This window comes from Lacerta agilis, chromosome 17, assembly GCF_009819535.1.
Source record: "Lacerta agilis isolate rLacAgi1 chromosome 17, rLacAgi1.pri, whole genome shotgun sequence".
NCBI classification, from domain to species: domain Eukaryota; kingdom Metazoa; phylum Chordata; class Lepidosauria; order Squamata; family Lacertidae; genus Lacerta; species Lacerta agilis.
The window spans coordinates 31,005,183-31,019,781 of record NC_046328.1 but is presented as its reverse complement, the minus strand read 5'-3'; the positions used below and the strand labels follow the sequence as shown (position 1 = coordinate 31,019,781).

Here is a 14,599-nt window from a genome sequence, read left to right as displayed (position 1 = left end):
GTTTCCGTGCGCTGCTCTGGTTCACCAGAAGCGGCTTTGTCATGCTGGCCACATGACCCAGAAGCTGTACGCCGGATCCCTTGGCCAATAAAGTGAGATGAGCACCACAACCCCAGAGTCATCCACAACTGGACCTAATGATCAGGGGTCCCTGTCCCTGTCCCTTTACCCATACCTAAACAAACAAAACTTCTTCAGTACAGCAGTTTCAGTGTTTGTGAAAATTCCATGACATCACAGCTGATCAGGAAATAGCTGAGTTTCAAGTTTTAGTCGGTTTAGCTGTGTGTACATCACAATTCAACGGGAACAAAGGAAAGACACAAAATGTGCTACTGGTGGAGAAGTCAGATTGCTTTTCTCTCTTTTAAAAAAAGTTTCTAGTCATGGTTGTGGTGGGAAAATGTTTAGGGGTACTCTCATTTTGACTCAAGAAAATCACCATTTTATAGTTCAAATCGGGGGGAAATAAATACAGTAAACAGACAAAAGTAGAAAGATTCACAAAATGTTTAGGGGTATGCATACCCCTGCGTCTCCGCAGTGGGGAAAAGCACTGGTTAAAGGTGTGTGGGCAATGAAGGATAGGCGTGCCTGGCGTGCTCTGGTCCATGGGGTCACGAAGAGTCGGACACGACTGAACGACTGAACAACAACAACAACAACAAATCTCAGAAGGGTGACTGCGAGCCTCCTTCCGAAGAGCAGAACCAGAAGAAATTGAAATGATTACAGAGTACTGTACAGTGGAACCTCGGTTTTGAAATGTAATCTGTTCTGGAAGTCTGTTCGACTTCTGAAACGCTCGAAAACCGAGGATCAAAGGGCTGGTTGCAAAGTGAATGGAAAAATAATGAAAAACGCGCCTTGGAAGCTGTTCGACTTCCGAGATGCATTCAAAAACATAAGCATTCACTTCTTTTAAACAAATGCATATGCATTTGTTCTTTTCTTTTCCTGGTGATGAACTGGTTAAATGCTACATCCTGATTAAAGTAATGCCTGTTAAGTTCTCTTGTTGTAAAATAAAAATAAATTAAAAAATAAAAAAGTAAGCATTCACTTCTGGGTTTCTGACATTCGGCTTCCAAAACGTTCGGCAGCCGAGACATTCAAAAACAGAGGTTTGAATATTTTGTTTGTTTGTTTTTTTAATGCAGGCCAAAGGATGCAAAATGTGATGGAAATGAGGGATGTCATGAAAGGCTTAGAGCAGGGGTCAGCAAACTTTTCAAGCAGGGGGCCGGTCCACTGTCCTTCAGACCTTGTGGGGGGCCGGACTATATTTTGAAACAAAAAAACAAAAATGAACGAATTCCTATGCCCCACAAATAACGCAGAGATGCATTTAAAAGGACATTATTACATAACACGCTGATTCCCGGACTGTCCGCGGGCCGGATTTAGAAGGCAATTGTGCCGGATCCGGCCCCCGGGCCTTAGTTTCCTACCCATGGCTTAGAGTACATGTCTGTTAAGAAGTAAAACAAGACTTAATTGTCTCTGTCCAGGAAGACAGGCACAAAGAGAAAAACTTGCATCACTATGACAAATTCTAGCTCCACCTAGTGAATAAACTAGGCAGTTTCTATATTTCGGACTTCTTGCGGAATCATACTTTGATCATATTATTATTATTATTATTATTATTATTATTATTATTATTATTATTATTATTATGTGACTTTAACCCCTTCCAAAACAGCATTGTCTTTATATCCATTTTTTTCTTTTCTTTTCTTTTAAATAGTTTTTCTTTTATTTTCTTTCACATCTCTCAACAATTCATTGTCAAACAATGCAACCATTAGCTCCGCCGAGCTTTTGACTTCCCTCCCTCCCTTCAACAGGTAATTTATTTCACATCCAATCGCGCAATTTATAGCTTTAACTATAGTCAACATTGTAGGATTTATTTCAATCCTGCTTGCGTCCTCAGATTTTTGCAATTGTCATTTAAATAAACAGTAAATTTACTCCAGTCTCTTTGGAATTTCGAGTCGCCCTGGTCTCGGATTCTGCAGGTCAGTTTGGCCATTTCCGCATATTCCATCGTCTTCGTCTGCCACTCTGCAATAGTAGGAATCTCTAGATTTTTGATAAATGTCCTATCCCAGAAAAAGAGAAATGGGTCACTGCATAGTTTCGATACTTTAACTAATACCAAGTATCATTAAGAGGAAATTAAGTAATTAATCCACTCTTAAATTAAGTTTTAGTTGAATCCCTATGCTGTATATGTATTAACTAAATTGAGGTAAAATGTTGTTCTTGATGGGTTGCTTAGATTTGATATTGTTAAATTGCAGTAGCTGCTGCCTCGTGTTTTTTAAATTGTCTTATGTCGAGTTGTTTTAAATTCTATGTTTCGTTCGCTTGTCTGATTTGTTCTTGATATGGGCCAATGGCCGTAATAAATTTTACTTACTTACTTACTTCTTGTAACTTCCATTTTTGGGCCAGCAAAGTTCTCGCTGCTGCAGTGGCGTGCATAAATAATCTTTGGTCTACCTTTGCAATTTCCTTTCCCATCAAACCCAACAAAAATGCTTCAAGTTTTTTTAGGGGAGGTATACCTAAACATCTTTTTTAATTCATTGCAGATCAACTTCCAAAATACTTCACTTTGTCACAAGTCCAGCACATATGATAAAAGTCACCGTCTGACTGAATCTTTACACTTCCAGCATGCTTTGTCCCTCATTCTGTACATTTTAGCTGATTTCACAGGTGTCAAATGCCATCTGTACACCATCTTCATTACATTCTCTTTAAAAGCCACACATGCTGTAAATTTTAAATTTCCATTCCATAATTTTATCCACAAATCAAACTCAATATTATACCCAAAATCTAATGCCCATTTTATGACAACTTCTTTCACTTCCTCATCTTTCGTAAACCAATCTAATAACAAATTACACATTTTAGATAAAACTTTAACTCTGCTTTCCAACAATTCGGTCTGAAATTTTGATTTCTTACTTTCAAAACCTAACTTCCTCTTATCAGCACTGAATATATCATTTACTTGATGGTATTGCAACCATCCTGTAAAACAATCTTGAATCTGCTCATACAATTTAAGTTTAAAACCTTGGTCAGTTTTTTAAAACAATCTCTTCATAAGCGGCCCGCCTCCCTTCCACATTTAATTTCTTGACCGACAATACCTCAATCAGAGAAATCCACCATGGTGTTTTCTTTTCCAATAACATTTTGTCTTTCCCATACTTTTATTTTATGATACCAAAGATACGAATGCCACACAAATCTATTATCATGACCTTCCAGATCCAGAAGATCTGTATTTTCCAACATTATCCATTCCTTTAACCAACAGAGACAGGACGCTTCATAATAGTTTCAAATCTGGCATGGCGAATCCACCTCTTTCTTTTTTATCTATTAACTAGCTGACCCGGCCACGCATTGCTGCGGCTGATTTTGTGAAATTGAAGAAGTTCCCTTGTTCAACTTCCGTCTGCCCCTTCTCTCCCCCCCTTTCAATTACCCTCTTTTCGGGGGGGCCTCGATCAACTTCCATCTGTCCCTTCTCTTCCCCCGTTTTCAATTACCCTCATTGCCCCCCCACCATGTTTTCAATTACCCTCTTTTCCATTCCCCCCCCCCTTTCAATTACCGGTTTGCGATCTCGCAAATGGCCGACGGAGCTCTGCCAGGGGGGAGCTGTATTAGCTGCAGTACCAGTACAGCTGTCGCTAGAGGGCAATGTTTTGCCTGTGACATCTAATTGTGGTGCCAATGTTTAGCTTTTGTGGCTGCAGTACCAGTTTAGCCGTCGCTAGAGGGCGATGTTTTGCTGGTGACGTTTATTCTTTATTTTAGGTATGTCAGGTGTGGTTTTGTTTTTTTTTTAAATTTAATTATCCTATGTTATTCCCTGATGGTCATGGAATGCTGTGTCCTAATTTGATGCTGTTTGGTCCAGCGGTTACGGAGCAAGTTGGTAACCACCGCGCACACAATGGGAACATTTTAATATATGTAGATACCAGTAATTTAAATTTTATCCTAGGTTTTTTCCCCTGCCAGATGAATCTCGATATTTTTTGCCACTTTCTAAATTGTCCCGTCCCTTTAATTACTGGAATTGTTTGAAATAAAAATAACATTCTGGGTAAGACATTCATTTTTACAACTGAAATCCTGCCTGAAAGAGACAGTTTTAATCTATTCCATATCTCTAAATCTTTCTTGATTTCCTTCCATGTGATTTCATAATTGTCCTTAAACAAGTTTATATTTTTCGATGTCAGCCAAACTCCCAAATATTTCACTTTCTTGGCCACCATTATTCCTGTATTAACTTGCAACTCATCTGTCTCTTCTTTGCTCATATTCTTTACTAACAGTTTTACTTTTATTAAGCTTGAATCCAGCGACATGTCCAAATTTCCATCAGTGCTTCTTGTAAACTAGATTGTGGCTTTAAAGGCCGAGGGAACTGCCGTTTGTCCGCAGACAGTTTTTCCGTGTCATGTGGCCAGCATGACTAAGCCGCTTCTGGCGAACCAGAGCAGTGCACGGAAACGCCGTTTACCTTCCTGCTGGAGCGGTACCTATTTATCTACTTGCACTCTGACATGCTTTCGAACTGCTAGGTTGGCAGGAGCTGGGACCGAGTACCGGGAGCTCATCCTGTCACGGGGATTCGAACCACTGACCTTTGGATTGGCAAGCCCAAAAGGCTCAGTGGTTTAGACCACAGCACCACCTCCTCTAAACTGCAGTGGAGGGGCAGGAATACTGACTGAGAGTGCACCAAGCGAGGAGAAGTATTTCATAGAATCCTGGGCGTGGATGGGACCCCAAGGGTCATCTAGTCCAACCCCCTGCAATGCACGAATCACAGCTGAGGAAGCCCTGACAGTTGGCCATCCGACCTCTGCTTAAAACCATCAAATGAAGGAGAGTCTACCACCTTCCACCTTAAACACGCCCACCCACTATGGTCCCAATGAAAATCATACCTCCTTATGTCAACGTTAGGGTCTGAGGAAAAGGCTGGGGAACATCCTCACCATATATTTAAAGCACATTTATAGCCATGGATTCCCTGAAAAAATCCGGGAATTGTAGTTTCCCCCCTCACAGAAAGGGTGGGGTGTGGAGTGTTTTGCTTTCAGTGCATGGGTTTGGAAGTGACCAGAAACTTAACTTGGGATTTCAGAAACCCGAAAGCAGAATTGCGATTCCACTTGTGGTGGAAGCAGAACAGTAATGGCTGAGTGCTGCCCAACTGTCTAATGCCTGGAATCACCCACAGAGGTTAAAATAAACCAAAAGTGGTGCAGCGCTAAAACTGCGAGCACGTTTTCAAAGCTAAGCAGGGTCTGGTATGGTTTCCAATTGGATGGGAGACCACATGTCAAGATTCCTGCATTGCAGGGGGTTGGGGTTGAGATAGATGACCCCCAGGTTCCCTTCCAATGAGTCTAACTGGGGATTCCCTGAGGATATGGGTACACTTGGGGGTGCTTGTGTGGAGGGGGCCACACAGCTCTTGCGGATATGAGGAGGAAACAGAGAGCAGGCAACGTGGCCAAGCGGCAACTCTTTTAATGCCAGAAGTCCAAGGAGAAAAAGAATCACACATAACACAACAACAACAGGCTCCTAAGCAGCAGGCAAAGAGAACACGTTGTTCCCCTTTCGAATCTGGGCACCCATCCAGCGGGGCCTTCTTCATTTTATTTTGGTTTTTTTTCCCCCAATCTGGGTGCTCTCGTGCTCAGAGTGGTTCCTCTTCTTGCGCTGAGCAAGAGAACGAATTTCCGGTCATTTCTTTCCTTCAGGTCTCCCTGCAGTCTGGCTCATTTCCAAAGTGCAGCAGAAACAAAAGCGTCGCCACTTAAATCCGCTTTACGTGGCAGTTAATGAGGTAGATCCCAAACCAGGCCTGGTCAGTAGTAGATCCACCAAGTAAGGCCCACTGGATCTGAGAGGAAGCGAGGCAGGCCTCAAACCAGGCCTGGATATCATCGTGCATCGTGCTGAAGAAGCTCACAGTTTTCCAAGTGTGGGAGGCGAAACCCCGAGCGCTGGGCTCACTGGCGCTTCCACAGATAAGTCTGGATGGAGTTGGCGGGGATCTCGGTCAGAATAAGGCCACCCAGGTCGGAAATGGCAAAGGAGACGTCGAACCCGGAGCTGAGTAGGGGGAGGCAGGCAAAATAAGAACGTGAGAGGAGGAAAAAACAATACTTCATATCACGATTGCATGGGTTGGTGTTGAACAATGGCAGGGCTTTCTAGGTGGTGGCACCCTCTATGTGGAATCTCCCTGGTGAAATCTCCCTCCCTCTCATTATTAACACTGAGGAGGATTTTTTTTTAAAAAATCAACACATTCCTGTTCCCACCAAACATTTCATGACTGAAACAGACTGCTCTCAGAAGGCTTGAAATTATTAGCTGAAGAGGATTTGACTGGTTTTTTAAAATGTTTTTTACTTTTCTGCATTATCTAATTTCTCTTTTTTTTTTTGGCGGCGGGAGGAACAGTCTCTGTATTGCTCCTATGTAACTTTGATTACGTTTCTTCTCCCTGCATACAGATCAGAATGAATGCTCATTAGTAACACGCGCCGAAAAACAAGACTGCTCTGGAAGAATAAGGCTGGCTTATGTTGGGAAAGATGGAGGGCACAAGGAGAAGGGGACGACAGAGGATGAGATGGTTGGACAGTGTTCTCGAAGCGACTGGCATGAGTTTGGCCAAACTGCAGGAGGCAGTGAAAGGTAGGCGTCCCTGACGTGCTCTGGTCCATGGGGTCACGAAGAGTCGGACACGACTGAACAACAGCAACAATCTTTTTTTAAAAGGTTGGATTGACATGATATGGTCCACTGTGCTTTCTGAACAGCTCACCTATCAGGCTAGACTCCCCTGCGATGCCGGACTGCTACACCATTGTGCCGTTTCTCTCTTTGCTTTTACAGTGGTGCCTCGCTAGACGAAAATAATTTGATCTGCGAGTGTCTTCGTAGAGCGAATTATTCGTCTAGCGAAGCACCAATGCAAACCGCTACTTTCCGCGACGAATTTTTTTTTTTTCCCGTCTTGCGAGGCAGCCCCATTGATATTTTCGTCTTGCGGGGCAGCCTTCCGCTAGCGAATGCCGTTCGTCTAGCGAGTTTTTTGTCTAGCGAGTTTTTTGTCTAGCGGGGCACCACTGTACCCTGCTTGCTGCCGGCCGGCTATGTCTCACTCTCTCAGCTCCCTGCTTGCAAGATCTGCCCTGTGCCTTTGACCCGAGTGCCCGACACTCACCGGTTAAGAACAACGACCACGGCAGCTCCGTCGGGGCGAAGTACAGCCACGTGCTCCAGGCTGCACCCCAAGCCTTTCTGCACCACGCTCAGCCCGATGCGCTGGGAGCCTTCCGGAATAAATTTGCTGCGCAGAGAGAGAGAGAGAGAGAGAGAGAGGAAGCAGAGAGTCTGATAACTGCCAGGTCTCAGTCAGGGGGTTCCACATCAGAGGAAGATCAGGAGAGCCTGGCATTGTGGTAAGCGCTGGGGGATTTATTATTGCAGTCATACCACGGGTTCGAGTTAAGAACGCCCGCAACCTGGAAGCGTTTCCAGAGCGTGCGCGACCCGCACGCGACCCCCGGATGCGCAGAATTCTGCACACTTTGCGCATGCGCAGAAGTGCTCAAATCGTGCTACTTCTGTTTTTTTCTTTTGGGGGGGGGCGTTCATGTTATGCACGCCCGTGTTACATAGCGCGATCCGGAACGGATCGCGTGCGTAACATGGGGTACTACTGTATTATTATTTTGGTAGTGATTTTTTTTTTATTAAATCTTTTATTAAACCTTCCAAATTATAGTCAAAACAAAATCACACTTCTATCTGAAGAAGTGTGCATGCACACGAAAGCTCATACCAGGAACAAACTCAGTTGGTCTCTAAGGTGCTACTAGAAAGAATTTTCGATTTTGTTTTGACTATGGCAGACCAACACGGCTACCCACCTGTAACTTCCAAATTATGTAATAATTCATAACTCCAATCATACATACCGTATTGGCCCGAATATAAGCCACACACACACCCCAAATTCCGACCGTGAAAATTTAAAGTGCGGCTTAAATTTGCGACCTTACAAAAATTGGCTTTTACGATATCGCTGCTGAAACAGACATACGGTAAAACAGAACCAAAAAAAAATGTTTTATTGCCAATCTGCGAGCTTGAGACTGTTGTGCAATTAATTCTAATGTCATTCATCACTTCCCCCATATTTTACAGTGCAGTATTGATTTTTTAAATTTGCATTTACGGTGCTACAAACAGGTGTTTAACCCACTGGTGCCTCTTCTCTAGAACCCGTAGGATTTCCTTCTACATTTGCCATTTGCGGGTGTGAGTGCCTGCGGAACTGTAGCAAAGCAATTTGCGATTTTAGCTATTGTTTTCCAAATACTAGATACATGGTATACGGTAAAATAAAATCACTATTTTATTCCCTGAATTTAATGTACTTTTCTTTTTCTCTCTAATTTTAAGGGAGCGGCTTATATTCGGGTATTGTCTCCCCCCCCACCCCCAAATTTTAAAGGTGCGGCTTATTTGCGGGTGCAGCTTATATTCAGGCCAATACGGTATCATTTTGTTGTTGCTACACATTTTCTTCTTGACTTCCTGTCGCTCCTTTCCCGATGCTTTTTTTTTAAATCTCCCCTTAGTAGCTGCATTAAAACACATCTATATTTATTTTCTAAGCTCCCAAAGTCCATTCTCCACATTCTTCTGTTGCTCCTATCTCAAAGCCTGCACGTGATTTCATATAAGAATGATAGTCTGATAGGTAATCCAGTAAGCGCTGGGGGATTTGAACCCAGGATCCAGTCCAGGCCTCTAACCACTACACCACAGGGACAGCAAACATGGCAGCACCAGGCATCGCCTCACCTGAAGTGACCCATGTGGTAGAACATCGGCTGCTTATAGAAAATATCATTGCCTGCATCCACGATGATGGGGCTATCCACAAAGTTCTTGACCCAGTTGGGTCCCCCTTCCAGATCCAAGGCCAGGTTCCAGTCGATCCAGCCCGCGACGTGGTGGTTGAGGTTCTACAAGGAGAAGTGGCTAGGTTTTAACTGCAGAGTCAGAAGGATTCATCTAATTCAAACCCCTGCAATGCAGGAATCTTTTGCCCCACGCGGGGCTCGGACTCACGACCCTAAGATCAAGAGCCTCACACGCTACCAACTGGAGGGGAGAGGAAAGGAGGAGGAGAAGAGTTTGGATTTGATATCCCGCTTTCTCACTACCCAAAGGAGTCTCAAAGCGGCTAACATTCTCCTTTCCCTTCCTCCCCCACAACAAACACTCTGTGAGGTGTGTGGGGCTGAGAGACTTCAAAGAAGTGTGACTAGCCCAAGGTCACCCAGCAGCTGCATGTGGAGGAGAGGAGACGCGAACCCGGTTCACCAGATTACGAGTCCACCGCTCTTAACCACATTGGCCTAAACCACTCCTCCCCCCCGCCCCGGCCACCACAGGTCCTACCGCCAAGATGCTGCGGCTGTACTGGTTCCCCCGATCCCAGGAGCCAAGGACCACGTCCCTCTCCCAAAAGTGTGACCCGGTGCAGGCCTCGGTGGAGATCAGGAAGTAATCCGGGAAGAGCTGTTGGGTGATTCCTACTGTGTTGGCGATGGGGGCAATAAAGTCCAGGTACCAGTGCACGGCAATGCCATGGACGTAACGGTGAGCTGGGCTGTCTCCGCTCAGCACCTAGCAGAGAAGAGAAGGAAGCGTCAGTTGATGTGAGGAGGGATCATCAAGCCAGGGGAAAGAAATGCACACAGAAGACAGGGAAAGAAAGGGCACTGTAACGTCAGGACATCGCGTCCAGCAACCCACAATTTTCTGATTACTGCCAACTTCTGTAGGGGAAGAAGGGTGGCGTATTAATTCAATAAAAAATAATAATAACCTGCGGGGGGGACACCATTTAAAAACATACAAATTAAAATTATTATTATGCAGGGGGAATCACATTCAAAAACATGTTTAGGTACCGTATTGGCCCGAATATAAGCCGCACCTGCAAATAAGCCTCGCCTTCCAAATTGAAGTGGGGGGGGGGAGAGAAAAAGAAAACAATACCTGGGCTGCTTCCTGGGGGAGCTTTGCTGGCAGCGTAAGGTCGCGAATATAAGCCGCACTTTAACTTTTCACGGTCAGAATTTTTTTTTGGGGGGGGGGAAGCACGGCTTATATTCAGGCCAATAAGGTACATGACTTTTTTCTCCCTTTCCTTAACATGTATGGGCCGCTCTAGCTGCGCCACTTTGTGGTAGAGGAGGACTGCTTTGCTCTTACCACAAAGTGGCACGGCTAGAGCAGCTGGTTCTTCTTTTTTCCTCGTTTCCTTGACGCCCCGGCCGCTCTAGCCGCGCCACTTTGTGGTAAGAGCAAAGCGGCCCTCCTCTACCACAAAGTGGCGCTCTGGTGTCGGCTAGAGCGACAAGGAAATAAGGGGAAAGAAGCGTCAGCAGCTCTAGTCGCGCCACTTTCACACCAAAACGCCTCGGGTGGGCGGGAAGCAGCAGTGGCAGGGGAGGCAGGCAGAGGGGAGGGGAGGGGGTGCCTACTGGCACCTCCTTTTTTCAAATAAAACACTGTGCGGTACTCACCACTTTGGCCCAGCTAGGCAAATGTATGCGGTTGTCATCCAGGATTATGAGCCGGATATCCTTGTAGGAGCTGTTCGCCAGGGCAGGGCCCAGATCCAGAGCAATAAAGTCACGCTGCTGCTCAGCTGTGAAGCCCAGACACTGGAAGGGGTAGTTTTCCAGAAGCCCCGCGCTAGGTTCATTTTCCGGCGTCACCGCCCAGAAGGTCACATTCTGCTTGGCGTATTCATCCAGGAACCTGGCAGAGGGGCGGGGGGAATATACCTGTTGCTTTAAGTGAGACTGCCTCAAAACCTTCGATTCTGAGCAGCCACACTAAGGCATAATAAATCTACGGGGCGACTGCCTTTGGAATACCATGTGCGGTTCTGGTCGCCTCAGAAACAATACTGTAGGGTTGGGAAAGGTTTGAAATAGAGGGCAACCGAAACGAGGATGAAGCAATTGTTTGGGACCTTTTAGTTTGGAGAAAAGACAAGCGAGAGGTGACATGGCAGAAGTTTATAAAAAAATCACACCTGGCATGGGGTAAGTGGGCAAAGAAAAGCCTTTTTCCTTTCTTCCTAACAGAAGAACTTGGGGACATTCAATGATGGTTAAAAGCTGGAAGTTTCAGGACAGGTCAAAAAAAGGACTTATTCACACTAACTTGCTCCTACACCAGGCAGTGACGGCCACCAACCTAGATGGCTTTAAAAGGGAATCAGACCAATTCAAGGAGAAGGCTGCAAATGGCTAGCAGCCACAATGGCTAAGATTGCTGACAGGAGGCAAAAGCCAGGCTGGCCCAACTCACAAAAACTACTTCGATGGGTAAGGTAAAGGTAAAGGGACCCCTGACCGTTAGGTCCAGTCGCGGACGACTCTGGGGTTGTGGCGCTCCTCTCGCTTTACTGGCCGAAGGAGTTGGCATACAGCTTCCAGGTCATGTGGCCAGCATGACTAAGCTGCTTCTGGCGAACCAGAGCAGCGCACGGAAACGCTGTTTACCTTCCCGCCAGAGAGGTACCTATTAATCTACTTGCAATTTGTGCTTCCGAACTGCTAGGTGGGCAGGAGCAGGGACTGAGCAACGGGAGCTCACCCCGTTGCGGGGATTTGAACCGCTGACCTTCCGAGCGGCAAGCCCTAGTTAGGCTCAGTGGCTTAGACCACAGCGCCACCCACGTCCCAGTATTTAGATGGGTAGTATGTGCCTATTTTGCTTTTGAATTATGGTGCTGGAGGAGACTCTTGAGAGTCCCGTGGACTGCAAGAAGATCAAACCTATCCATTCTCAAAGAAACCAGCCCTGAGTACTCACTAGAAGGACAGATCCTGAAGTTGAGGCTCCAGTACTTTGGCCACCTCATGAGAAGAGAAGACTCCCTAGAAAAGACCCTGATGTTGGGAAAGATGGAGGGCACAAGGAGAAGGGGACGACAGAGGATGAGATGGTTGGACAGTGTTCTCGAAGCGACTAGCATGAGTTTGGCCAAACTGCGAGAGGCAGTGAAGGATAGGCGTGCCTGGCGTACTCTGGTCCATGGGGTCACGAAGAGTCGGACACGACTGAACGACTGAACAACAACAACAACAAATGTGCCTATTTCCTTCCTTCCTTCCTTCCTTCCTTCCTTCCTTCCATCCATCCTTTCTTTCCTGGAACAGTCTTTATACCAGGCCTAGAGACTTCTCTCTCTCTCTCTCTCTCTCTCTCTCTCTCTCTCTCTGTGTGTGTGTGTGTGTGTGTGTGTGTGTTTAAATGAAAGCTCACAGCCCCTGGCCAATGAAAGCCCTTGCAGATGCCATGGCTGGCAACCTCTAGGCTAGATAGCCAAGGGCTTTGGGCTTAGCATGAGGCAGCTTCGTATGTTCATGCTCACAACAAGGTCAGTTAGACTGAGAGACTCGGTGACTGGGCCAAGGCTCCTCAGTGGGGATGTGAATCCTGGTCTCCCAGAGTCCAGCCCCATGAATCCATGCTGTGTGTGTGTGTGTGTGTGTGTGTGTGTCTCATCTTCGGCTCCTTCCCTCGGCTAATACCAATTTTACCTGACAAAGTAGTTGGCCCACGCCTTGTGGTACCGGTCTCCCGCCTGCCCTTTGAGGGACCCCTTCCCGTTCCATGCATTGTTGGTTTTCATCCAAATTGGAGAGCTCCATGGACTGGCCATCATGGATATGGGTTTCTTAGACATAGCCTTGGCGCGGTGAACGAGGGGGATCTGTGGGGAGGGGGAATGAGGAGCCGGTGAGGAAGTTTTCGGACAAAAGGAGCCGAAGCTCCAGTTATTCCTTTGCGAGGTGCAACTCGTTTGATTACAGCTCAAGGCCTCTGCATATTCTAGAGCGTATCCTTTTAAAGCCATTTGGGGGGGGGTGTTGCCATATCATCATCATCATCATCAGGTTCTACTGGTCAAACCAAATACAGGTTACAGCCAAAAACAAACAAACAAAGAAAAAAATGGGTCTCAAAAACATAATATATCAGATACGATTAAAACATTATAATCCACAAATGGCAGAAAACTCAGGGCACAAGACAGGACTCTTGGGCTTTCCTGAGTTGAGAAGCTTTTATCGCAAACTTTGCTGTGTTAAACACAACTGGTTTGTTCGAGCTAGACAGCAGGGAATTGATTTTATCGACGTTGGCCGCAGTATCTGAAAAAAACAAGTACAGTGGTGCCCCGCTAGACGAAAATAATTCGTCCTGCGAATATTTTCGTCTAGCGGTTTTTTCGTCTAGTGAAGCGGCAATGTAAACCGCGGTTTTCGCTAGACGAAGAAAAAATGGCAGCCCCATAGACTTTTTCGTCTTGCGGGGCAGCCTTCCGCTAGACGAATGCCTTCGTCTAGCAAGTTTTTCGTCTAGTGAGGCATTCGTCTAGGGGGGCACCACTGTAATCAGCTGAGGGTCATCCAAGGAGATGATGGTCCACTGGACATCACACCCAGGGAGAATAGGAGTTGTATTTCAGCAACATCTAGAAGGCCAAAGATGTTCCCCACACCTGATATAAATTAAATAAACACCAACAACTGGGAAACACTGGCCTGCGAGGGCTCCGATTGGAGAACAGCCTTTACCAAAGGTGTCATGGGCTTTGAAGACGCTCGAACTCAGGACGAAAAGGAGAAATGTGCTAAGAGGAAGGCACGCTTGGCAAACCCTCACCGTGGTCAACTCCCGCCCGGAAACCTATGTCCCCACTGTGGAAGGACGCGTGGATCCAGAACTGGCTTCCACAGTCACTTACGGACTCGCTGTTAAAACCGTGTTTATGGAAGACAATCTTACTCGGCGGTGAGGGATCGCCAAAGAAGAAGATAAATTCAGCAAGATAAACGACACAGGCCTCTGCCCACGAGGGAGGGAGGCTGCAGCCGCCACCCCCTGCATGCCAACCCCCCGCCACCTCCGCGGCCGCCCCACTCACTTTCAGTTTGATGTCCTCGTGAACCAAGCTGAAGTTCTTCAGCTCAAAGTCGTACGGCGAGTCGTCGTAAGAGTAAGGGCGCACGGAGAAGTCGCAGCTTGCCATCGGCATGCGCAACAGGTTGTACTCGATCCCTGCAGGTGTGGACGGAGAGAAGACATGACAAGGGACCACCTTATACCGAGTCAGAGCACCAATCCATCGAGCTGAGTGCTGGCAACACCAGGGATGGGGGGGGGGGAACCTGTGGGTCTCCTGGAAGCTACTGGACTCCAGCTCCCACCAACCCCCAGCCAGCATGGCCAATGGGCAGGGCTGATGGGAGTTGTAGTTTAGCAACATCTGGAGGACCACAGCTTCCCTGGTCTACTCCAATCAGCAGCCACTCTTCCAGGATCTCTCTCAGCCCTTCTACGCAAGCAGAAATCTTGGGGACTCAGCCTTCTGCATGCAGAGCGTCTGATCTCCAGGGCTGGATTAACCATTAAGTAA

At 46.5% G+C, this 14,599-nt stretch overlaps 1 protein-coding gene across 1 annotated transcript in view; it reads right to left on the bottom strand.

The window, feature by feature from the left end:
- Nucleotides 1–5,734: 5,734 nt before the first annotated feature.
- The window catches only part of GBA (glucosylceramidase beta), a 29,434-nt gene continuing 20,569 nt past the window's right edge, over nucleotides 5,735–14,599 (bottom strand). The window contains exons 5-11 of the mRNA XM_033135860.1: nucleotides 14,108–14,241; nucleotides 12,717–12,889; nucleotides 10,683–10,920; nucleotides 9,550–9,777; nucleotides 8,947–9,110; nucleotides 7,298–7,423; nucleotides 5,735–6,174 (exon numbers count right to left, since the gene is read on the bottom strand). Of these exons, the coding sequence (XP_032991751.1) occupies nucleotides 6,072–6,174; nucleotides 7,298–7,423; nucleotides 8,947–9,110; nucleotides 9,550–9,777; nucleotides 10,683–10,920; nucleotides 12,717–12,889; nucleotides 14,108–14,241 (1,166 nt within the window). The 3' untranslated portion in view covers nucleotides 5,735–6,071. The remainder of the gene's footprint in view (nucleotides 6,175–7,297; nucleotides 7,424–8,946; nucleotides 9,111–9,549; nucleotides 9,778–10,682; nucleotides 10,921–12,716; nucleotides 12,890–14,107; nucleotides 14,242–14,599) is intronic.